The 25,994-nt window shown below is 41.9% G+C and overlaps 1 protein-coding gene across 1 annotated transcript in view; it reads left to right on the top strand.

Moving 5' to 3' along the window:
• ANO2 (anoctamin 2) overlaps positions 1-25,994 on the top strand; it is a 329,541-nt gene that overhangs the window by 163,576 nt on the left and 139,971 nt on the right. Inside the window, exon 14 of the mRNA XM_039539558.1 lies at positions 5,553-5,636. Coding sequence (XP_039395492.1) covers positions 5,553-5,636 — 84 coding nt within the window. The remainder of the gene's footprint in view (positions 1-5,552; positions 5,637-25,994) is intronic.

Genomic DNA, 25,994 nt, shown 5'->3' with positions numbered 1-25,994 from the left:
TCTCATGTACACATGGCATTAGATGAGTAAAGTAAGGTCACCATAAATTCATGCCAATACATTTTATTCCACACCACACCCCAATAGAATATGTGATGATGTAGTGTAGGATAAGGTTTTATTCATGTGAGTTTGGGATGACCTCACCTTATTCACAGGTAACTGTGTGTGTGTGTGTGTATTCTGTATTTATCTTCAAGCTAGATGAATAATTTGTAGCAGTATATTTGACAAATTTCACTACTTTTGCTTTTTGTGAATTGTCCATTAATAGGTCATTGTAATAGGGTGTTTGGGGTGGGGTGGGTGGAGCCTGTGTCCTAGTCTTCAAAGTGCCTCATTTCCAGTCTCCTTCCCTAAAAAGGGGGATGTAGAGATGCCTACCTCTGCCCCTAGGCAGGAAGCGTCATTGTCTCAGTCCACCTCAGGGCCTAATTCTCAAGTGAGGTGTAGGAGGGGGACCTAGTCCACCCTCTCCACTGGTTCCTAGCCCAGGGCCCTGTGAGAAGCAACATCAGCTGAGTCTGCCACACAGAGGATCCAAGTCTGCTTCCCTGGCCACTTCCTGCCTATACTCTCTTTCAGCTTACGACTACTGCTTTTGATATGCATTCAGCTGATAGGCCAGGGTACTTTAAGATCATGCATTCCAACTGCACAGACCTTGGAAGGAGAGAAAAATATAATGTAATGAATATTATAAACTTCTAAAAAAAAGCATAATTAGCCTTTCTTCATATGATGCTCCATGTCAAAAGTGCAATGTTTTCTGATCTGCCAGGACTAGAAACAAATGCCTTATCACAATGGGAATAGGGATTCCTAGCTCCCCAGAGGTACAAAGCCTCCTTTTCACAACCTATTGCTAACAAGATAGGTGCTACAATATTTGTAATAGACTATTTAAAGTAGCATTCACTAAGATTGCCCTACTCATTGGGGGAATTACTGTTGAATACGTCAGCCTGTCTGTATCAGTGGTAACTTTAATTATAGTAGAAATAATTTGAAACAAAATATTCCATACTATAGTTCTCAGGACTCCTATAGATGGTTCATTTCAAAACCTAAGATTCCAGCTACTAACCTGTGACTATCAACAAGTGCTGGATTTGAATTAATGACCAAGAGGTAAAAGGCTTTATAGCCTGTTACCAATTGCCCAAGTAGTTCAGTCCACTGCAGTGACAGTACTTATGAACAGCATGTTTCATTTTTACCTCATGAGATGCCCTCATCAAAATCTTCTAATTCAGTGGTTCTCAACCAGGCATCCGGGGGCCCCTGGGGAGCTGTGAGCTGGTTTCAGGGGGGGCGCCTAGCATGGCAGGTATTAGACTCGTTAGGGCCCAGGGCAGAAAGCTGAAGTCTCATCATGCAGGACTGCAGCCTGGGGCCCTGAGTTCCAGAACCTGGGGCTGAAGCTGATGCCTTTGCAACTTAGTTTCATGGTGCCCCTTGTGGCATGGGCCCCCAGGCAATTGCCCTGCTTCCTACCCCTTAATACCAGCCTTATCTTTTATATGGAGAAAAACAATTGTTGTGGTATGGGTGAGCCATGGAGTATTTATAGAATATTGAGGGGGCCTCAGAAAGAAAGAGGTTGAGAACCCCAGTTCTAATTTAAGGCCAAGTTTTTAAAAAACAGCCTCTCAACTTGCACTCCTAAAAAACTATGGGTGCAGTGTTGTGGGAGCAGACAATGGCATGTAGGCATCCAATTGCTTGAATGGTAAACTAGAAGTAAAAATGCAATAATTTGAAGCTGCAAATACATATAGGTACTAAAGGGGCTGCCTAGTTGAGACCCCTTTAAAAATGTCCTATAATATGTAGATAAGCCCTTTATTTTGTTTTGACTTTCACTTTAGAGTAGTATTTGCTTTGGAATGAGTTTGGTAAGGTTCCTTCCTGTTCCCACAGTGGCTTCTATTTTCTCCCCTTCCATTTATGCTGTTAGTGATTTGTAACATGAGGTTGTTATTCAAGTTGGTTTTTTGTTTCTTCTGCAAATCAAATGTAACTGCAGTAGGACTCTGGAATAGAATGACTATAGGCCTTATTCTCATGATACGTTTATATGATCCTGGCAAAGTAAAAGGCCCTTAAAGGTAACTGGAATTCCACTGACAAATAAGACATAGCAAAAATGAGAATCTTGCCCCAAACTTTTATTTCCATATCAGCATTCCAAGATATAAAGGTGTTCGAGGCTCATCCTTCATTTGCAATAATGAAATTTCTCACAGTGCAGACAGCTGGGTTTTTCTTCCTCTTGTTCCAAGTTTCCATCTTCTTTTGGGCGGCAGCTGGGTCTTCAGAGTTCCCATTTGTGGAACTCCCTCCCTACAGGCGTCTGTCACACTCTGTCTGCTTGTATTCAAACCTTTGGTGTAAGGCCTTTCAGTTCATGCCCAGCATTTCATTGACCATTTTAACTTTCCATCCTTATTGCCTCTTTTTATGGAATTATATGTTTGTCTTTCTCATTTTTAGTTGATGGTGTCACCGGTCTGTTGTTCTGGGACTGTTTTAGTTTATTTATTTCTGTTCAGTATCCAAGATGTGTTTTATGATGGGTGCTTTATACACTTTTAAAATAAATCTCTTTCCAAAGGAAGGAGAAATTAAAGAAGAGTTCTATTCCGTCTATACTTCCTTCTCTCTAATAGGGCAATTATATGTGTGCCTTTGATTTGTATAAAGGTTATTTCTAATTCTCATCTGTAGCATATAATGAATAGCTTTTTACTGTATATTTGGGGCAAACCTTGGAGCCCTTTCTCAGGGAAAACTCCCACTGACATCAATGAGAGTTTCGCCCAAGTAAGGACTGCAGGATTTGGCTCTTTGTTTTCAGGATGGGAATTCTCATTTTCCACTCTGAGCATTCATTTGGCCTCACAGTACCTTGGCTCACATGGTTTTCAATAAGTGTCTGGCAGCTGTATTGGCCCACCTCCAGCATCATGGGATTCATATTTATCCCTACATGGACATTTGGCCTTCCTCAAGTCATCACAACTATTTCTAGCTTATTGTCCTACCTCTAAAAGTCTTCCCACTTTCAGACAAAGAACTTGATTCTGAATCACGCTAGTTTTACAATGGAGTAACTCCGCTGACTTCAGTGGAGTTATTCCTGCTTTACACCAGTGTAAATGTGATCAGAATCAGGGTCAAATCTCTAAATGCATGGTATGCATTATTCGATGCAAAGGGCACATTTACACATTTATTCCAAAAGGTCTTAAGGTCCAAGGATAAGGCAGCTTTGAAAGACTGTATAAAGAAATATTAGATTTCCAGTCCAGGTGTGGATGCGTGGAATGCAGATGCAGAGACACTGAAAAGTTTGAACTACAAATGGTTTAATAGCAAAATAGATATAACATTTATTAACAAAATACTGTACAAAAGCAAAATTATTGTTGGGGTACAAACCAGTCTTAACTTTATATATACACACACACACATGCTCATGCTTGTGCTCATGCTCGTGCTCAATATCACCAGTCATTAGGATAAAGAGTGGCTTATTTTCCGGGGATCATCCAGACCAGTAAGGGGCCATGTCATTGCCTGCCTTGTAACCTTGGGGTGCCATAATGCTATGCTGCTATGGCTCAGATTCCTGACACCCATAGTCTGCCCACAAACACAGTCTCACCCTGGCTTCCACCAGCCTTGTTACTCCTTGCAATTGCAGGGTGACTCTAACAGCCCTTCCAGTCCTGAGTCTCCCCAAATCCATCCTTCCCGAGTTCTTAACACCCAGACACTCAGACTTTTTCCTTCTGGTCTGTCAGCCCCCTAAATACCAGTTCACTTTGGCACACGCACGCCACACAGTTTGCACAACAGAGACCTGCTTGGGGTAAAAATAGACAAAAGGTTTATTTAATAGAAAAGCCACAGATTCAAAGATGAAATTGTAGGGGAGAGCAAAAATATACAAGTTAACAGTAAATAAATCATAAAGATGCAACCTTAGCCTTTACAGTTCTGTATTAGATAAAATCACTTTTCTAATACAAGTTACCTATCACCTTTGAACAGTTTCCCAGTATACACCTAACTCTGATGGTGATGGGTGGAGATCCAGCATTCCGTGGACAATTTACTGCCAAGAGACTTTCCCTCATTTTCTGGATGCCTTTCACTTCAAACCCCTTCTATTTAAAAAGGGTTTGCAGGTTCTTTTCTTCAGTCACTATTGATATTCAAAGTGTAGAAATCTCCAGTTGTCTCCGTGTCTTTCCATTAACTTAAATGGCCTATCATTGACTTTTCCTGGGTTGTGCTGTGGATTGTTACTTGAGTCCGGTTTTGTGTAAACGCCTGGCTTGGTGTACTTCTCCCTGTCTGATCACTCACTGTCCTGTTGTGAGGTGGAGCTGAGATTTTTAAGCACAGTTCTCTATATGCACAAATACATAAATTCATAACCACAGCTCGTATACATCTCCCATAATAATTAAGAACGTTACACACTGTCATAAAAGACCTTACTCAACATACTTTTATAGCACAGTAACATTGTATACAATCCGTTAATACAACTTCTTATTCTTTGGCATTCAAAACCTGTTCTCCCTTTGGGGTGTCTGGACCCTCACTGTTACCATGGGCAAGTAGGATTTTGTGAGCAGGCTGGTAACTTCTTGTAATAATTTTACAAGGCTTAATGGCATTGCTAGGGACACTGTAACCCCTAAAATGGGTATAACTGGATAGAACATGCGAATTGTCAGAGGGGATGCTGTTGTGGAGAATGGACACTGCACTTTTTAGCAGTAAATATTGTTTTATTTTTGTTTTGTTTTTTAAAGTGCTGCGTAGCTTCCCTTTAGCATTGAGGAAGGTGTTTAGCCTGATGTTGCCCTATGCAAGAGTAATGCCTCTAGCACCCACCACTCAGAACCTACACTTTTGCATCCACTGCACTGTGTTGCTGGTGGGAAAAGCCAGTACTTAGCACTAAAGTATAAGCTAGTATATTAAAAAAGGGTCTAAAGGATCCAACCAGCTCTAAACTTCTTTGATCTGCACCCCACAAAATAGTTGACATTTTTTCCTATGAATCAAATCCCACAATCCCTTGCCGGCCACAAAAGATCATAGAATGATTTTTGAGGCCATTTTGTGGGTCAGGAGCCAAATCTGATTGAGTGTTACTGGTCTAGATTATGCTCTTTTCAAAGTTTGCTTATATACTATAGTGTGAATTACTCAACGTATACAGAATGTTGTTTCTTTTACAGTACACAGCTTTATGGAGAATATTTTTTAATATGTTCTTTCTTCCTTTTCACCATCAAAAATGCACCAAGGAACATGTCAAGGTTTGAAGGTTTGACTAACTTTTCCATTTAGATAAACCTAAGAGTGTTTGATCTCAGTTCATTGTGGCTGTGTACGAATCATGTTTCATGGTTGAACAACTGATGAGGAACTATGTCTCGATGTATTTGTGGTGCTTTTATATTCTGCAAATGATCAGCTTTTAAAACCTTTTCCCACTGCCATGATTTTGTTTTGACTTGTTTCAGGAACATCCCAGACCAGAATATGAAACCAAAGTGCGACAGAAAAAACTCAGAAATGAAACTAATAAAAAGGATAATATAGATGAGGTAAGACACATGGATTTACTTCCGCTTTTATTTGCATTTGGATTGTATTTTGTGAACATTTTTGTATCAGTCTTGGTTTGGCTCTGCTTATCAGTTTGCAGCATGGTGTCTTCTGTGCTATTTGCCTCTGATACAGTCTCAGATGGTACCTCTCTGATGGCTTAGTTCTGTGCATCGCTGCAGCACTACTGAATGTTTTTAGGGCCATCATTGTGCTATCCTGTGTGAGGCATCCTGCCTAGGAGGGTGGAGAATGTGTAGTGCAGGGTCTACAGAGGAAGGTGGTGACTGATCTACAGAGGAGGGTGATAGAATCAATGATCTGAAATTTGAAACTGTTCCAGAAGGTGAAGTGTCCTGCAGTGGGGCACTCCCACAGCATATGTCTGAATATACCACTCTGCCCTTTCAGCGTTTGTCTGCTGAACCCATTCCTCACCATACAAGGAAGGCTCACTTTGATACTTTGTATTACAGCTAGTGTAAAAAAAAGGGGGAGAAAGGAGGGCAGTATTTTCTTTTTTTCTCTTTTTTGAAATTTAAAATAAAAATCAGAAATTTCACCCCAAAAAATCATTTTCCCTATTTTTAAAAAATTGAAATAAAAAAAACCAACCAGCTCTACTTTCTGCATATTCCAAACTGGATTATTGTGATGAACTCATTTTTGGCGATACTTGAATACCACTCAGAAACTTCCAATAGGGCTCAATCCTGCAAAACACCCCTTAAATTACAATGGTGCCGGTTCAGGCGTCTAGGGCAGTATTCAGAGGCCCATTTCTTTAGCAGTCTGACTTGGAGCACATTACACACCCAAACTGGGTTCCCACTTGTTTCCAGGTACAATCCAAGATATTGCCTATGATCTACAAAATCTTGTGTGTCATCTTCGCTGCAACTGTTAGCTCGAGTTACTGCACTTGAGAGCAACCATACTTCAAAACAACACTGAGTTACACAGATTGGATTAGCAGCACAGAGTGATTGGATTAGCCATGGATGAGTTGTTGTAACTGGAGTTGTTGCATTCCCACCGCATGACTAGCTGGAGGTTCAGCCTCACTTGAGTTTCAATCCAGCCCCCTGATACCCTAGCTAGCTTGAGCTTAAAGAACCAGTTAACTTGAGCTTGACATTTTTGTGTGCGGATGGGATTCAGATTAGGGATAACACTCAAATTATAACGGGAGCTAACTGGGCGGTGAAGACACACTCTGAGGGTATGTCTACTCTGCAGTTGGGAGTGTGTTTGCCAGCATGGGTAGCCAGACATACATTAGCTCTGCTCGCGATAGCATGCTAAAAGTAGCAGTGTAACTGGGATAGAATGGGCAGCAGCTCACGCTAGCCACCTGAGTACAAACCCTCCCAGTCCTCCTGGGTATGTACTGGGGCAGTCAGCCTGAGCCACCACCCCCAGCTACATAGCTACTTTTAAAGTGCTAGCTCAAGCAGAGCTAGCACCTGTCTGCCTATCTGCACTAGAAAGCATGCTCCCAACAGCCGTGTACATGTACCCTTAATGACTGCTTCTTTTCCCATATATTACCTAGTCAATCGAGATCAGTTTGGACTCTCAAACTGACAAAACTGTCACTTGTGTGCCTGGGACCAGGGATAAGGAATTCTCAGTGGAGGGCTTTGACTATGGAATCTGCTAACCCATTGATCTGACACAACCAGAGTTTGTTGACCTGGAGGAAATGCTCAAACACTCAGCTGTTTACCCAGGTTGTTTATATTTGGTTGGTTGGTTGGCTGGGTATTTTTGAGGTGGTGGTTTGGGAAATTTTGGTTTGCCTGGGTAGTGTGACAAAGTTCCTCCTCTGCCTTGGTGGGTCCTGCGCTTATAGGCAGATTTGCTCGCCTCAGAGATTCACGGCAGCCCTCAGTTTGGCCACTTTTGCTAGTGGCTCAAACCTGCCGTCCACTCAGCTAACTGGCCAGCATGAGGGAAATGGAGAACAATCCCCACAGTCTCTGTGTCCCACCTAGTGGGTCAGGGACAGGCCAGATCCCTTTCCAATTTAGATCTTCCCTTCTGGTGTTTCTCACAGACCAGGTCAACTCCTTCTGTGTCTGATCAGGAGTTGGGGGGGAACCTGGGCCCACCCTCTACTCCGGGTTCCAGCCCAGGGCCCTGTGGATAGCAGCTGTCTACAATGTTCTCTGTAGCACAATCCTCCCTGCAGGATCTTCCTCCTGAAGCCTGATCATGCTTGAACTCTTCACTCCTCCAGCAGCGCCTTCTCACTCTCTGCTCCTTGCACACACCCCTACTAACTGATGGGAGGTCCTTTTTAAACCAGGTGTCCTGATTAGCCTGCCTGCTATAATTGATTCTAGAAAGTTCTTAACTGGCTCCAGGTGTCTTGATTAGCTTGCCTGTCTTAATTGGTTCTAGCAGGTTCCTGATTGCTCTAGGGCAGCCCCTGCTCTGGTCACTCAGGGAACAGAAAATTGTGCATCCAGTGGCCAGTATATTTGCCTTCTACCAGACTCCTGTACCCCACTGGTCTGGGTCTGTCACAGTAGCTATTCCGTTTGTGTTCGGTAACATTGGCTGGTTGACATACTGTGTCACTGGTCTTACTGTAAATGCATCTAGAGAGTTGCAATAGCAGCATCCTATACATGGAAAAACTAAATAAATGTGTAACTTTTACCATTATGAGGTGTGGTTAGTTTTCTCTGGCTGTTTCAGACCTGGAAGTAAGTGCTCATTCCCATTCCCCTCTTGTAAAAGTCTGATTGAGGTCTATTTCCCAGGCATTCATAATCCCTGAAGACTCCCTGCATTAGACTTGGCTACATGTTGCTTATATTGCGTATGCCACATGTTACAACGAAGTCAAGGTATTCGGAAACATGTCCAATCTTGAGATTGAAGGAGCCTCTTTACCCTGTTTATATGCTGAAAAGAAACAGTTCATGAACTGGAGAACTCCAGAATTCAGGCCTGGCCAAATCAATTTGATGTTGCAGCACATGAAGGAACTTAACTACCCCCTTTCTCCTGTAGATCATCATTGAATTTGTGTAGTGTAGCCAATGAGTCATCCATGCAGTCACATAAAATTAACTGCCACCTGGTGGGCTTGATCCAACAACCATTGAAGTCAGTGGAAAGATTCTCAATGACTTTAATGGGTGTTGGATCTGGCCCAATGTGAACAGGGAGTTTTGCCAGACAGGAGCTCAGACACAGAGTATGGGGAGCTTTTCCATTAGGCACTGAGCAGTTTTCTCGGCATCCCTAGTGAGGGATTAAACACTATATCAGGTGAATAAAGGAACTGGTGTGCACCTCTCGTTTAAAGTAAGTGAAAATTGGGAATAAGAGAATGAGTGATACTGCACAAATTACATTTTTGCTCTCTCTTCTAGGAGAGGAAAGATGATACTGGTTGTCATCATCCAGCTGGGTGCCTTTACCTCCTGAGCCCAATCAAGTCAACTTGTTGCTTGGCCATGGTTTCATTTGGACAAACAAAGCCAAGTGTGCCCTTTTCTTTAGTGACCGTCACATTCTGCTAGGGACATGAGTGTCTCCTTAGCTTGGTGCTTTGCCCATTCAGTAAGGGTTCCACCCTGCAAGGTGCTAATTGCCTCCGGAAAGGTGCTGAGCGCCTTCATTTCCCATGGACTGTAAGAGCATTTGTGCCATTATCACACTGTCTGGAGTGGCTCACGACTGAGAGTGCCAGCCTGAGGGCAGACTCTCAAAAAGCAGGGCAGACACCCCAAACTGGTTGTGTATACTATAATTAGATTTCACCAACCTGGTAACAAGTGTGAACTCCCAAAGTATTACAATAGTCTTATAATGAAGTCACAGACAGTCTGTTTGGATGCTCCAGGCTCTCTTGCCACCCAGGCAAGCTGGATGGACTATGTGATAAATGGTCACTTACACCAAAAATCAGAACATATTCAGGTTGCTTCCAGTCGCAAGAGACCAGTCACTTACCCCAGATCAATTTGTACCTTGGATCGCACACCAAAGACAATGCTGTAATGAACTAAGTAAAGATTTATTCACTAGGAAAAAGAAATGAGAGTTTATTTGCAGGTTAAAGCTAACAAGCATGTATACACAAATGAGTTTGTCTGTGATTCAAAAGGTAACAGAGTTGTAGTAACTGATCAATTCAAAGTGTCTTTCAGGGCTAACCCATACCAAGCAGCATGGGGGATCTCTTTGCTTATGTTTAGGAATCTTTGCCCCTCAGAGTCCAGATAGCAAGGAAGAGCTTCAGTTTCTCCTTGTCAGGCATATTTATCACCTCCACTCCAGATACCAAAATTGATGGGATGAGTTCATCCACAGGCCTCCCATTCCTGAAAGGAGTTAGGAATTCAGTTAATAGGATCTTTCTTCTCTGATGCTGCACAATACCTTATTTGCCTTCAATGGGCCATGTTGAGTGCATTACCTTAATTAATGCTTCTTTTCCCATTTGGCGAGTTACACAATTACAGAGGTTTGCACAGCGACACTCAGTATAACTTTATACCATGAGCTATAGAGGTTAAAAGTGCGATCAATACAGCAGCGTCCTACAAGCATTTTATAAAGTCTAAATGCTAAACACATTCTTATCCACTTAACATCTACTATCTGTTTTGATAATGCTAGCACACAGGTAAGCATTTGTAAGTGTTTAGTGAGGCTGGGGCCTTGGCATAAGCTGGCACCTGGTCTGCCAGTGTCAGAGCTACCTTGAGTGATCAGCCCCTAAATATGTAAACCTCCACATGTCCAGACATAGGTAGATGTCCTGTATCCTATCCTGTCAGTGCATGGCATCTGTTTACACTTGCTGGGTGCAGACGTTTACAGAATCCAGCCAAAACAAATCCTAGTAATTTTCTAGGTTTCATAAAGTGATAACAAGGAAGACCAGCTGCAGACTGGTGCTGTAGATGTGGTAGGCAGAGAGAAAGAGAAGGGTGCTTTTGGGGTGTCTCCTCATCCTTTTCATAGTCCTCTCTCCATTTTGAGAAGCATTTCCAGCTGGGAGTAGGGTGACAGGCAGTCTGTATGGAGGGGAACTCCATGCTGTTTCTTTGCTACGATGTATATTTTTTGCCCACGCTCCCTTTCCTGCCAAAGAATTTCCATTTAGCAGGTAATGACCCATTAGCCTTGTTTACAACTGGCTAAGGCATCAGGTTGTTTCTGAGGACCTGGTTTGGCCACTCCTCAGACTGGGAACATGTGTTAGTAACACCATACAATGGTAGCTTATAACTCTTGGTACAGTGTTGCCACACACATGTTACCAGGACACTAATGACCAACAAATTATTAATTTTCAAATGATACCTCACAAGGTATATTTTGTACAAAGATTATTATAATAGTGTGCAAGGGGTGAATACAGGGGTACAGTCTGTCACAATGTAATAGAGTTTGCCACTCAGACAGATATGATACTGGTTTGCACAGTCACCCTTTCAGTTTATGCCCTGTTGCCATTGCTTAGCAAATATTCACAAGAATTCTGCCTCTCTGATGGATGCTGTTATGAACTGTCCTTCCCCCTAGAGCAATTCATTTCAGTTTGAGAGAGACCAGGTGAATTTTAACCATTTACTGAAAACTACAATAGAATCCAAATATGTGATCCTAGGTTACAGTACAGCAAGTAAAATTAACAATCTCACTCCCTGCTGGGTGGTCCGGCGAGGCATACTGGTTGTGGCCAGATGAACCTTCCTCTCTGTTCAGAGCCTGTCAGCTCTCCACCACACAGAGAAGCTTTTAACACACTCTTATATAGCTACGCATGCACTTTTTGATGGTCACCTGTCACATACACAGCATGTCCAGACATGCCCCACCACAGCTTTCCCTGCTGCTGAGCCCAGACATGCATTACAACATTAAACAAAACACATGCTAAAACAGCGATGAAATAAACATTAATAACAAGAAGGGCAAAGGGGCCTCAGCCCAGGGACACAGGAACGTTTAAGGGTGCAGCCTGTATGGGGGCTCTGCATTCCCCTAACAGTGCTTTTAGTTCCAGAATCCAATAAAAACAGATCAGAATCATTACTAAAATGATGTCCTTAGGGGGTAAAATGTTCAAAAGTGCCTATGTCCCATTCTTAAAAATGACTGCAGCACTTAGGAGTTTAACCCACATTGTCTTCCATCAAGACTTAAGCTCCTAAATGTCTGAATCTCTTTTGAAAATAGGACAGAGGTTCCTATACAGTTATTCAAAGGGCAGGACCTTTCACTTGTGTTTGTTTGCAGGGCTCTTTAATAAATGCGCTCATCCTGCAGCTTTAACCACCTTACCTGCTACCTACCTGCAAATCCATCTCCCCGTGGACTACTCTGAAAGTTCCAAGCCTCTGAGCGGTTTTCAGAATGCCAACATTTTATTTAATCACCTTGCCACAATGATTATTTCCTCTTTCCCTCAAAAATGGCTTTCTCCTCCCGGCGCACCAGGCTACTGTGGTTTGTGGTGCAGACTGTACATTTCAGGGCAGGAAAAAATCACTATAGACCAATGGAAAGAGGAAATCCCCAGTTCTTTCATGGGACATTCAGTGTGTGCATTTAGCTATGGAAAGTCCTGAGAAATTGGACTTTAAAATGATGAATTTTTAAATATAGAATATCTATTTTACACATTCTCGATGTTTTTAAAATGCATATTCTCTCTCCCTCAGGTGCCTGTAACATGGTACCCATTGTGAAGTCACTAGCTCAACAGCTTTAGCATGGTGGTTGATGTCAAGGTACAGGTTTCCCAGAAGCCTCTAACTCAGTACCACTAGCTTGATGGGCAAGAAGCCAGGGCACAGGACGTTGTCAGATTGCTAATGCAGCCTTTCGAGTTTTCAGGACTTGTGTCAAGGGAGAGGCCTCTATGAGATTACTGGATGAGCATCTGTAGCTTTCTGGTTTTGTATGAATATCTAGGATTCTGTGAGGTCTCTCTCAGCACATCTAGAATGATAATCAAATGTCAAGGCCCAGGTCTCTGAGAAGTCATTAGCTCACCATTGTTAGTGGGCTGGTCTGATGTCAAGACATACCTCTGTGATATCACAGGTCAGCAACTCTAGATTGCTGTTCTTATATTAAGTGGCAGATCTCTGGCATCAGTGTTGAACAAGCTAGTGATGCTGATCTGATGTGAAGCCACAGGTCTCTCTGAAGACTTTGGCTCAGCATCTGTGACTTACTGGGATAGAGTTTATTTACTCCACTGGTTTAGAACTTATTTAAAAGCACAGGTCTCTGTGAGGTAGTGTCTTATTTCCAGTATGATAATTCCTCTGTTCCAGTGATGCTTTTACTGTAAGTTTATTGTAAAGTCCTGAGTTTTTACATGAAAATTTCTATATGCGATGCAATTCCTGCTTGCCTTACTCCCACAAGTAGGCCCACCAACGTTCCTGGGGCTACTTGTATGACTAACGTGAGCAAGATTTAGTCATAAGATTGCATTGTATTGCAGAAGAAAATCAACATGGGTTACCACCCTCTTGAAGCATAACTTGGAAAAGCCTGGTAACAGAGCATCTTTCCAGTATGGAGCTTTCAGTGATTTCTCTGCATATCACAAGTTGTGACTCAGTGCTATGTAACTTGGGTGAATAAAGGTACATTTTCTAATTTTTTTGCTATATGTTAGCTGGGAAGGGGAGCAATAAATTCATGAGTGTAAATTCTGTGCGGACAGGAGTAGACAGGTGCTGTTGGATCCTGAACTAAGATTAGACACTGTGGACCAAATTCAGTCCCTGCATAAATAGGAGTGACTCCACTGATTTCAATAGGATTCCATCTGCTTAAACCAGGCTTGAACATACTTCTTGAAGCAGTCTGATGTTGAAGTCATTAACTGTAATGGGAGTTGGAGGTACTCAACGTTGTTAGGATCAGACCTTTAATTAGTAAACATCTGAGTCACTATACCCTAACACCAAATTCTAAATCAGCCTTATTAAAGTGAGTGATGTAAATTAAAGTATTGCAGATGTAATGTATTACTTGCCCAATGGGGATTATATTATAGAAAATCGCTTTCATGCAAACACTTGTTACAGTATTTAATCTACCGTGATGAACAAAGAACAACATTTAAGTCTACAATATACTGCATGGTTCAGGCTGATTTATTATATGTAATAAATATTTTATCAGGTGTATTGAAACTGGGGAAGAAATTGTGAGCGTAGGTAGCCCTTTATAAAAGATTGGTGTGAAATTTACTATTACAATAATACCCTAAGGTCTTATTGTTTCCAAAGAAAACTCATTTAAAGTTAAAGAAGTTAAAACATTTATACTAAATGCCTCAGGTTAAGCAGCAAACAAACAGTTAGTCATTAGAAATAATTACATGCACTTAAAAAGATAATGATAAGTTCTAAGGGACTGATTTTGGAAACTTTGTGGGCAGTCCCATTGTAGTCAATGGAAATATTTGTGTCAGTAAGGACTTGTTATGTAAGTAAAGGTTTACAGTGTCAATCTCGATGTAGTTCTAAGTTAGGCAACCAAAAAGGATTCCTTTTGGTTAGATTGAGAAAACAGAAGAAGTGTATAAGTGTGTGTCCATGCCTGCATATATGTCTGCTAATATAGTAATGTGGGGAGAGTAGTTGTAATCGGTACAGCAAAACAGTTTATCATTTCTTTGCTATTCTCCATATAGTACCTTTGAAGTTCTTGTTTAGGAATTTTCGGCATCAGTGGTTGTGGTTAGAAGTTTTTAAGCAATAAAACATTCTCAGATTATCATCTCTGTGGAATATTAGAGATTGTTGAAAGATGCTTCCCATGGATCAATGATAAGCTTATATCTGTATTCATGCAGTGTTAAGATTATGAATTTAAATGCACAAAAGTCAGGAAATGAAAAAAATTAGGCTCTGTTCTGTAAACACACAGAGGGACTGGCTCCAACTCCCATTGGAGTCAGTAAAAAGCATCCCATTTATTTCAGGGGAAGAAGGATTAGCTCCTGACTCGTTTTCACATTCTTTTCAATAAGTGTTCAGTTGATCTGGCAAATAAGAAAGTATATGATTGTGCATCATATCTTGCCTATTTGGCAGGAAACCAAAGAGCTGATCCCACATATGTTTCAAGGAAAACTTTCTTTATAGCAAAAGAGGTCTTGTCTCTTGGTTTGTGTACTTAAAGAAAGGCCTGGGAATAATAAAATTTGGCATTCCCTCTTGTTTTTTAACTCACCATGTCAAATATGAAAGTGGCATGATGAATTATTGAAATAAATAAAATTAATTCCACTGTTAATTTAAGGGAAGTGATATTGTAAATAAAGGTTTCACATATATAGTCACAATATAGCATATGTTAGAGTGTCATGGAAAATAGTATGTCATCAGTGCCTTTCAGGCATTATAAAAGGGGCAGCACAAAAGACCTTAACCTGTTTTACTTCAGCCCTGACATAGGGAAAACACCCATCAAAGCTTGTGTCAGCAATGAGAAAAAACTGAGCCTGCAGGCTTGGCTCCATTATGTTTTATTAGGAAGTTCTCATTAAGATTAATTAAATAAAAGAATGACTTTAAATCCTCTTACCACCTAGCTACAACAGGGATAATTGGTTATAAATATTTGTTTGGATAATTGGTGCTGAAAAAGATTTCTCAGACACACCCATAGTTGCCTTGCCATTAATTGTAGGAAAAATAATTTGCTAGGGTTGAGTGGCCCTAACTAGTGACCTTGCTTAGAAAATTCAGTATTATCCCAATATTTCTTTCATTGCCTAAGGTCTTCTAAGTCTTTTTTCTGTCATCTCATCATTGTTAACTTCCTTCTACCAGCATTTGACTTAGAGTCTTATGTTGAATCTATCCTTTCTCTCCTCTTCTTTTCTGCTAGTCTCTTGCACCATTAGCAAAGCACAGTTTTAAAACGACAAATATTGAAGGAATGGAGAGGGGTAACTAGTGGTGTTCCCCAAGGGTCAGTCCTAGGACCAATCCTATTCAATTTATTCATAAATGATCTGGAGAAAGGGGTAAACAGTGAGGTGGCAAAGTTTGCAGATGATACTAAACTACTCAAGATAGTTAAGACCAAAGCAGATTGTGAAGAACTTCAAAAAGATCTCACAAAACTAAGTGATTGGGCAACAAAATGGCAAACAAAATTTAATGTGCATAAATGTAAAGTAATGCACATTGGAAAAAATAACCCCAACTATACATACAACATGATGATGGGGGCTAATTTAGCTACAACGAGTCAGGAAAAAGATCTTGGTGTCATCGTGGATAGTTCTCTGAAGATGTCCACGCAGTGTGCAGAGGCGGTCAAAAAAGCAAACAGGATGTTAGGAATCATTAAAAAGGGAATAGAGAATAAGACTGAGAATCTATTATTGCCCTTATATAAATCCATGGTACGCCCACATCTCAAATACTGTGTACAGATGTGGTCTCCTTACCTCAAAAAAGATATTCTAGCACTAGAAAAGGTTCAGAAAAGGGCAACTAAAATGATTAGGGGGTTAGAGAGGGTCCCATACGAGGAAAGATTAAAGAGGCTAGCACTCTTCAGCTTGGAAAAGAGAAGACTAAGGGGGGATATGATAGAGGTATATAAAATCATGAGTGATGTTGAGAAAGTGGATAAGGAAAAGTTATTTACTTATTCCCATAATACAAGAACTAGGGGTCACCAAATGAAATTAATAGGCAGCAGATTTAAAACAAATAAAAGGAAGTTCTTCTTCACGCAGTGCACAGTCAACTTGTGGAACTCCTTACCTGAGAAGGTTGTGAAGGCTAGGACTATAACAATGTTTAAAAGGGGACTGGATAAATTCATGGTGGCTAAGTCCATAAATGGCTATTAGCTAGGATGGGTAAAGAATGGTGTCCCTAGCCTCTGTTTGTCAGAGGATGGAGATGGATGGCAGGAGAGAGATCACTTGATCATTGCCTGTTAGGTTCACTCCCTCTGGGGCACCTGGCATTGGCCACTGTCGGTAGACAGATACTGGGCTAGATGGACCTTTGGTCTGACCCAGTACGGCCGTTCTTATGTTAAGGAGTAAACATGAATGTATATGCTGATGACAATTCTTAACCCTTAGGAACCCTTCCTCCTCATTCCCATTGCTGCAGTTGTTAATTGATTCATTAATTGGATCAAAACACCTATAAAGAACAGCCATGATTCTGTTTGTTCTTGCATCAATTTTACACCAGAGTAAACAGAATCAGATCTTACATCTCCAAAAGACCTTGAACATTTTCTCTTTCAAATGTGTAGCGAGTTTTCCTGCTTGGATATAATATATAGTCAAAATCCTCTCGTATTACTTTTATGAACTTTGACTATATCACAAAGTAACTATCTAACAGCATAAGACAGTGTAGATGAAAAAATATATATATTTTGGCCCTTCTGTGTCTGAAAAATCTTAGCAACAATACTCACTGAATAAATTAAACTTATTTTACATTTCGCTGACCTGATTCACCACTGCTTTACGCCAGTGTTATGCTAATATAGCTCCACTGAAATCAAAGGCATTAGAATGATCCTGTTTGTCCTTTCTCAATTCCATTAATTTAAGAGAGCAACTCTTTTGTTCCTTAGCTTCCACTGGAACCCTTGTGTTCCACTGTTCAAGAAACTGCAGCTTCTCTTTACTAAGGAAAGCAGAATGGATTATATATATCATGACCATAAAAGACCGTTTGGGGTTCAGGAAAGTCTGTACCATTCAGTCACAGCCCTCTAGTCAGCTCAGCATAATAAAATATTATTACAAATATCAAAAAGGCATTTGACTTGGTTGAGTGGATTACTCTACCTCTGGAGGCTGGAAAATCTGGATTTGGGCCAAGTTTTAGGAAATAAGTATCTAATCTTTATGAACATCCTTCTGCCAAAATAAAAATGACTGTTTTTGTCCGAGATAGCTTCAAACTTAAGGGAGTAGGCAGGATTATTGCTCTTATTTTTTGTGCTAGTTATTAGGATGCCAGTTGAGGAAAGCATTCATTTTCAAGATAGCACTTAAACATGGGCTCAACTTTAATCACATAACTGGGATTTAGGCACAAGATTAAAGTTAAAGACATGCTTAATTGTTGTCCTGAATAGGGATGAACTTAAGCACATAGAATTATAGAATTGTAGGACTGAAAAGGACCTCAAGAAACCTTCTACTCCAGTCCATTGTGTTAAAGGCAGGACTAAGTATTATCTAGACCACTCCTGACAGGTGTTTTTGTAACCTGCTCTTAAAAACCTCCAATGACAGAGATTCCATGACCTCCCTATGCAATTTATCCCAGTGCTTAACTACCCTGACAGTTAGGAAGTTTTTCCTAATGTCCAACCTAAACCACCCTTGCTACAATTTAAACCCATTGCTACTTGCCCTATCCTCAGAGGTTAAAGAGAACAACTTTTCTCCCTCCTCCACAACCTTTTATGTACTTGAAAAATTTTATCATGTCCCCCCTCAGTCTTCTCTTCTCCAGACTAAACAAACCCATTTTTTTTCAATCTTCCCTCACAGGTCATGTTTTCTAGACCTTTAATCATTTTTGTTGCTCTTCCCTGGACTCTCCAACTACATTACCTCTAAGATGCATGCCTGGGCAGCTGCATAGGAAGGAACATAGGGTCGTGCACCTAATTAGTGGAGCTGTGCAGGTGTGGCTCCACTATTAGGTGCCTCCTGGACCCTGGAAAGGATATGGAAGGTGAGGTGGTGGGGGAAATAGGGGGTAGGTGGAGGTTGGTGGGGTCAGGTGGGTGTGAGGACTAAGTTTGGGACATCCTTCCCAGCCCTAGCTGGGCTGCATGTGGCAGCCAGGGAGAGATGCAACCCTCTTCCAGCCCCAGTGGCTACTTCTCCACAGCCCCAGCTGTGCTGAGGTGGCAGGGAGAGAGGAGAGTCATCCCCAGTTTTTCACCCCAAACCCCCCATTCCCTGGCCCTACCCCAGAGCCAACACCCCCGTACCCCAATCCTCTGCCCCAGCCTGAACCCCAGCCCCATCCCAGAGCCTGCACCCTCAGTCAGAGCTCTCACCCCCGACACCTCAACCCTCTGCCCCAGCCCTGAGCCTCCGCCCACACTTTGAACCCCTCGGCCCAATCCCCGCCAAATGAATTTTGTTCTGTGCACCAATATGGAGGTGATGTGTCACCACACATGGGTGGGAAAAATTAGAGGGGACACTGATCTCCAATTCATCCACATCTTTCCCGAAATGTGGCGCCCAGAACTGGACACAATACTCCAGCTGAGGCCTAATCAGCGTGGAGTAGAATAGAATAATTACTTCAATCCTGCTAATACATCCCAGAATTATATTTGCTGTTTTTTGTAGCAGTGTTACACTGTTGACTAGTGTTCCCTCTAATTTTCCCCCATCACCATCAGACAAATTGCTCCATATTGGTGCACATAACAAAATTAATGGGGTGGGGCCGAGGTGTTCGGTGTGTGGGAGGGGCTCAGGGTAGGGCAGAGGGCTAGGGTGTGGGGGGATAAGGGCTCTGGCTGGGAGTGAGGGCTCTGGGGATGAGGGGTTTGGGGTGTGGGAGGGGGCTCAGGGCTGAGGCAGAGAGTTGGGGTGTGGGAGTGAGGGCTTCAGGGTGGGGCTGGGGCTGAGGGGTTCAGGGTGCCAGAGGGGGCTCAGGGATGGGGCAGAGGGTTGAGGTGCGGGGAGTGGGGGGTGCAGGGCTGGGGGTGCAGACTCAGGGACGGAGTTTGGAGTGCAGGCAGGCTGACCCGGGGCTGGGGCGAGAGGACTCCCCCCAGCCCTCTCCCTGCTGGCAGCAGCAAACCCTGGGGGAGGAGCCCTTCTCTCCCCACTTGGAGCAGCGAGCTCCGGGGCTGGGGGAGAGGCCTGCGGCAGCCCTGCACGCCTCAACTTGCTCCCCTCCCTTGTTCCCGCCCACCTCCTACCTCTCTCCTCTCCAGACCCCTGCTGCGCCCCTTTATAGCCGTGGCCGCCCAGCCTAGAAGGAACTTAGCTGTTGACTCATATTTAGCTTGTGATCCATTATGATCCTCAGATCCCTTTCCGCAGTACTCCTTCCTAGGCAGTCATTTCCCATTTTGTATGTGTGCAACTCATTTTTCTTATCCAAGTGGAGTACTTTGCATTTGCTTTATTGAATTTCATCCTATTTACTTCAGACCATTTCTGCAGTGTGTCCAGATCATTTTAAATTTTAATCCTATCTTCCAAAGCACTTGCAACCCCTCCGAGCTTGGTCCGCAAACTGTATACGTGTACTTTCTATGCCATTTTCTAAATCATTGCCATTATCTAAATCATCTAATCACCACGAAGATATTGAACAGAATTGGACCCAGAATGGATCCCTGAGGGACCTCACTTGTTATGCCCTTCCAGCTTGACTGTGAACTACTGATAACTACTCCATGGGAGAAGCTTTCCAACCAGTTATGCACCCATCTTATAGTAGCTCCATCTAGGTTGTATTTCCCTAGTTTGTTTATGAGAAGGTCATGCCAGACACTATCAAAAGCCTTATAAAAGCCGTACTCCATTATTTTTCCGGGTACTGAAGTTAAGCTGACCAGGTTCTCCTTATTCTGCTTTTTGTAACTTGGCACTGTGTTTGTCCTTTTCCATACTGGAATATCTCCTGTCTTTCATGACTTTTCAAAGATAGTCACTAATAGCTCAGTCAGCAACTTGAATATTCCAGGATGTTTTTCATCAGCCCCTGGTGACTTGAAGACATCTAATTTGTTTAAGTAATTCTTAACTTGTTCTTTCCTTATTTTAGCCTCTTATCCTACATCATTTTCACTGGCATTCATTGTTAGTTTAGTAGCAACTGGACATCTATTTGTTGAAAACTGAAACAAAAAAGATATTCAGCACTTCTGCCATTTCCACATTTTCTATTATTGTTTTCCTCCCTCATTGAGTAATGGGCCTACCCTGTCCTTGGTCTTCCTCTTGCTTTTAATGTTTTTGTATTTTCTTCTTAAGTATTTTCCTGAATTGAGGCCTAAGCATCATACTGACAACAGAAAGACAAGTGCATATATCTTTGGTATTTAACTGAATGGAAAGACCCACTCATATAGGCTTTATTCTTCACTCTTGAAAGTCAGTGGAAGTTTCGCCAGTAAGTAATAAAATATTAAGCCTAAGTCTGCAGTTTATGCAGATGACTTACTATTATATTGTACGCAAGCCAGATACTATAATAACAGATTAGAGAATTATAGTGAAGTCATAAACTAGAAAATAAATCTCCAGAAACCTGTGGAGCTTCCAGTTTAATAGAGAGACTCACATATAAGATAAGCTAAATAGTATTTTCCTTTTGCATTATGCTGGTGGCAAATGCTTGTATCTTGGAGTGTATATTCCACCTTCTATTGAGCATATTTATGGGGTAAATGTCATACTATTAATCTCCAAGGTCAAAACAGAAGCCCAGATTTGGGATAAAATTTAGCTAAATTGCTGTAGAGATTGCATTCAGTTAAACTGTTTGCCAAGGATTTTTTATCTGATACATATTACAATCCTGCCTGCATTTTTAAAGAAATAAACTGCATTTATGTTACAATACTTTGGGCATTTAATCCCCCTAGATTGAAATTCCACACATACTAAATTTAAAGATTTAGAATAGTGATTTTGAGCACCTTGACTTTCATCGTACCATGCTTGCTTATTAAAAGTACTTGCCTATTGGTCCACAAATACTCCTAGCCAATTTTAGAGGGGGATGGAGGTCATGCTGTTTGAGACCTGTTGTATTAATCTGGATGGAATATATGGGCCAAAGATGTTAACATAACCAAGTCACTATCTAATATTAAACACAAGATTCAGGGTTTGGTGTACAGAGATCTCAGCCTGCCTAGGACCATGACAAACATACGATCAACATATTTTTAACCTTTTATTAAAGATCCAGTAAAGAAGGAAAAACAGTTAAAGAATTTGAAATGCAAGGTATTTCGTAAGGCTTTCATTTTAACAATATCCCTTGTTCCTGTTCCCTTTAGCTAGAGTTTTTAGAAGGAAAACCCACTTGTTTGAAAGTCTCTTAAATGGTATTCAGTACCGGAATAACTGTCCTTTTGGGGGGAAAAAAGAAAAGAGTTAGTTGAGATGGGCTGGAGCTGTGATTGTTGCTATTGTTAAAGTCCGATCCCATTGCATCCCAAGAGGTGTTTGGGATTCAGCTAGAGCCAGTAGAGGTGGCAATGTGTTCTGGGCCCTCTCTCTGGCCTGATCAGATCAGGATATCTCTCCCGATAAGCTTGACGAAGGCCTGGGGTCCTATGAGATGGTGGGAGTGGCAGCCATGATAGTGAAACTTGCTCCAGTAGCCATTTTTTCTCCCAAACTCTCTCTTTAAGGACTCCAAAAGGGTGTGGTAGACAGACCCGCTTATTCTCTCATTATTTTGTCCACCAATTAGGCCTACTTTCCAACACACCAATTTTGGTTCACTGATTTCTGTTTCCATGCTTTTCTTGATTACTAAGCATGAGCTTAACACAGTCCTTGAGTTATATAAGTAGGCCTTTTGGGTTGGACTAATTCAGTCTTTCTGTGTCCCTTTTGTACCTTTTCCCCTCACCATTTGTTGTTATAGGTTACATCTTATGTGACATCTTACAAGTTTACCCTCACTTTTTACAGTTGAATGCACAATTGGGGTAAATGTGTAGGCCCAGTTATCACAACATACCTTCTTAACTCCAAGGCTATCAAGGTACTTCACACATCAGAGAAACCTACACTGTCAACTGGTTATTCAAGAAGGGCCTAATTCTGCATTGTTGAGTTCAATGGGAACTTTGTCATTGATTTTAATGGGCACAGAATCAGACATCTAGTTATCAACATGAAAGATCAGATTCACTGGTTCATTAATGTGTATTGTTAAAATAGTGCATACTTAAAGCTGGCTTTAGTGGCTGCATGGGGATTCTCCTGGACTGGGGGAATTCTTGAGTTGCATATGACTGCCTTGAAAGCCCTTATGTCAGATCCCTTCCAGGCAGGGGTTAAAGTAACGTAAAGAAAGGGCTTACCAATACACCAGAGTCTTGAGTGGGAGTGTGGCTATTTTAACAGGAAGCCAGGGTAAGTGAGAGCAGCCTAATGCTTAACGTCACCTTCTCCTATCTTGTTCTCTAGTCTAGCAACAAAAGAGACATCGCCTCAACTGGAAGAGATGGGGCCTTTCAAGATTTAAAGGCCTTTAAATCACCCCGGAGCTACCAGCTGCAGAGGTGGCTGGGAGCCCCGGGGCTCAGGGGTGAATTAAAGGGCCCGGGACTCCAGCCACCGTGGAGCTCCGGTGGCGCTTTAAAGGGCCCACGGATCCCCACAGCAGCCAGAGCCCTTTAAATTCCCACCCAAGCCCAGCTGCCAGAGCTCTGGCGGGAATTTAAAGGGCCCGGGGCTCCCCCCAGCAGCTGGAGCCCTTGGCCCTTTAAATCACTGCCCTGGAAGCTGGTCCAGTCCGGCACAGCATACTGGCTCTTGCCGGTACACCGTACTGGATTGGACCAGCTTACTTTCACCTCTGCTTCCAGGGCCCCACTCTAGGAAGCATGGCTGGTTTTAGGTATAGGAATTGGGCAGTATCCTTTTAAATAATTTGGGTGCCCTCTGGTGGGCCTCTCTGTCTTCTTTTGTAGAAGCCACCAGAACCTAACACAGTAGCAGGGTATATATGGAGGTAGGTCTTGTATGTTTGTACAGAGTTAAGCAATATGGCTATTTGAAAACCAAGTGTGTCCGTGTAGTTTTCTAATATTAATGTTGTGTAGAGAGCATAGACACAACTACTGAGAAAAAAGGCCAGGGAGCTGCTATGTTCACCTGATCCTTGGCTATTTTAACAGGAAGCCAGGGTAAGTGAGAGCAGCCTAATGCTTAACGTCACCTTCTCCTATTTTGTTCTCTAGTCTAGCAACAAAAAAACAAGGAAATTCCCAAACAAAAAACTTTAAGAGAGTTAAACATGTCACTAGTTATCAATCAAATTAATAGAAGGCTATTACAATGTTGTTGTTATAAAATAATAGTTTAAAAGTCAGGAAATTCATAGTTATAGTTCCCCAAACAATGATTACTTTCACCCTTTCCATCTATCATATTAACAAACCACTGTTTCTCACCTACAATTCCAATAGCAGCCACAAACCCACAAGGACCATACTGTATATAAAGACAGAATTTGAGACATCTCAGTTACCTGAATATTGGAGTTAGATGTTTTGGGTTTGGTTTGTACTGAAAATAAGATCTGTTGTCATGGACACAGATCTATAAACTCAACCCCACATATGGGCAACCTAGCCAAAAAGAGATGTTCTTCTTTTCAGGGAATGAATGTGTTCTTAATAGCTGCTGTCTAAAATTCCCACCCAGAAGAGGTTTCACTCATTAGCAATGGAATCAATGTGAGATATTTTATTGGGGTAGTCTGATTGGGTTGAAAATGGCATGATGCTACGGACAGTAGCCATCCTCTCTCCCAACCTATAAAGCCCAATTGTCATGTACCTGCACAGGGGCTTTCATCAGATTAGGGAAAGTGGTTACGATATAGTGGGGCAAGCATTCCTCCAGATTCAACACATTTTAGGCCAGATTTTCCTGATCTGTGCACTTTTCACTTACAGGAGTTAATTGCATGGGATTATATCAGACTTGAATTAAGGACAATCTTGAAACATTTGGTACCTGTCACCTATCTTTAAATTAGCTTTTTAGAGATGAATCCATTATAATATTGACAACATATAAAGCCACTGCCTTCCTATTTTTCCTTTATTTCAGAAATATGAAGTTTGAATCAGTGAAGTAAACTTCATACAATTACAGAGGCAATGAAAGGGAAATGGCTTTTTCATTTTTGTATAATTCCTGACTGGGAAACACTTGGTGGTATTGCTGATGCCTTTAAATCATAAGGACTAGTTGAGACAAACAGATCAAGCAGGGGTTCATAATGAGCACTGGCAACTTATCCAGTCTTATTTGGGACATGGCATCAGGGTCATCGACTTAATGAAGCTAAAGAACATATTTTTAGATTGGACAGTACCTAACTTGCAGAATTTCTTAATATAGATAAAAGTATTTCAGTACACCTGCTGGAAGGTGTATGAGCATAGAAACCTATATTGTGATCTGTGCCATAGTCCAATAGCCTGGAGAGTGTTCTCTAGTGATAATAGATCCTTCTGTCCCTGTCCCCACCTTCCCACCCCTCCCCGTATCACCTTTCCTGCTGGTATTTCTCCTGCAACCCTTTTGTGGCTTATGTCCCACTTGACCTGATTCCTGCCCCGGTCAACCCCTTGCTCCTATATTTCCCCCTCTACCCAGCTCCTGCCACTGCCCGTCTCCCTCCACCCTTTCTCCTGATCCTGTTATTTCCCTCTTCTAGTCTCCTATTCTCCCATCAGTCCCTGAGTTCCTGCCCTTGTCACCCCATATATTCCTCATCCCGTGTCATTTGAGTCAGGTAGTTTCCTTCTTCACCTCCGCATTGCCTGGGAGCCATCAGGAGAATCATTGAGAGCTGAGGAGAGAGTATCCATGCTCCCATTGCTGATGTCTGATGCCACAATGGGCCCTGGCAGCTGAGAGGAGCATTTGCTCAATTTTATTCAGCCTTTGTTGCCCTGGGATGGAGCATGCTTAGTTACTCTAGCACATGTACGGTCTGTTTGGCATGTAGGAACTGTGATGGAATGGAGCATACTGAATGCATGAAGGCACTTCAGAGAGATTACAAACTTCAACATATTTCTACTGAGCATATGCAATGGAGATATTTCAGAGGATTATAACTCAGCCAGATTTGCACAGATTTTCACAGGGAAAGCAAAACACAAATCCCTGACACTGAGGACACCCCTTCCCAAACTTCAAGTCCTTTTTCCAAAGCCTAGAAGCACTAGAGATGTTCAGAACAGTTGGAACAATTTTTTTTAACATGCGCAAAAGATGTATATTTCTTTAATCTCCTTCCCTGAAATGGCTGAAACATGTTAGCTGGTACTTCTCACCCCCCGACTTCCAAAAAAAAAAAATCAGCCTCAGGCATGGAAAATTTCAGCCTGAACAGTTTGTTTGGGAAAGAAATTAGTAACTGAAAACAGGATTTCATAATGGAAAGTGTTGGGCAACCTGAACTATGTGCTTTGTTAACTGCGTCATCTATAATGAAGTCACTCTGGATTTTACATTGTAAAATATCAGAAGCTGACCCCAACTGTTTTATACTGTTTGGGTCCTGCTTTTAGTTTCACAGTATATCAAGCCCAACATTTTCAAATTT

Source organism: Mauremys reevesii, linkage group 1 (assembly GCF_016161935.1).
Source record: "Mauremys reevesii isolate NIE-2019 linkage group 1, ASM1616193v1, whole genome shotgun sequence".
NCBI lineage: Eukaryota > Metazoa > Chordata > Testudines > Geoemydidae > Mauremys > Mauremys reevesii.
The sequence above is the reverse complement of the archived record's forward strand: the minus strand, read 5'-3'. Positions and strand labels throughout refer to the sequence as shown.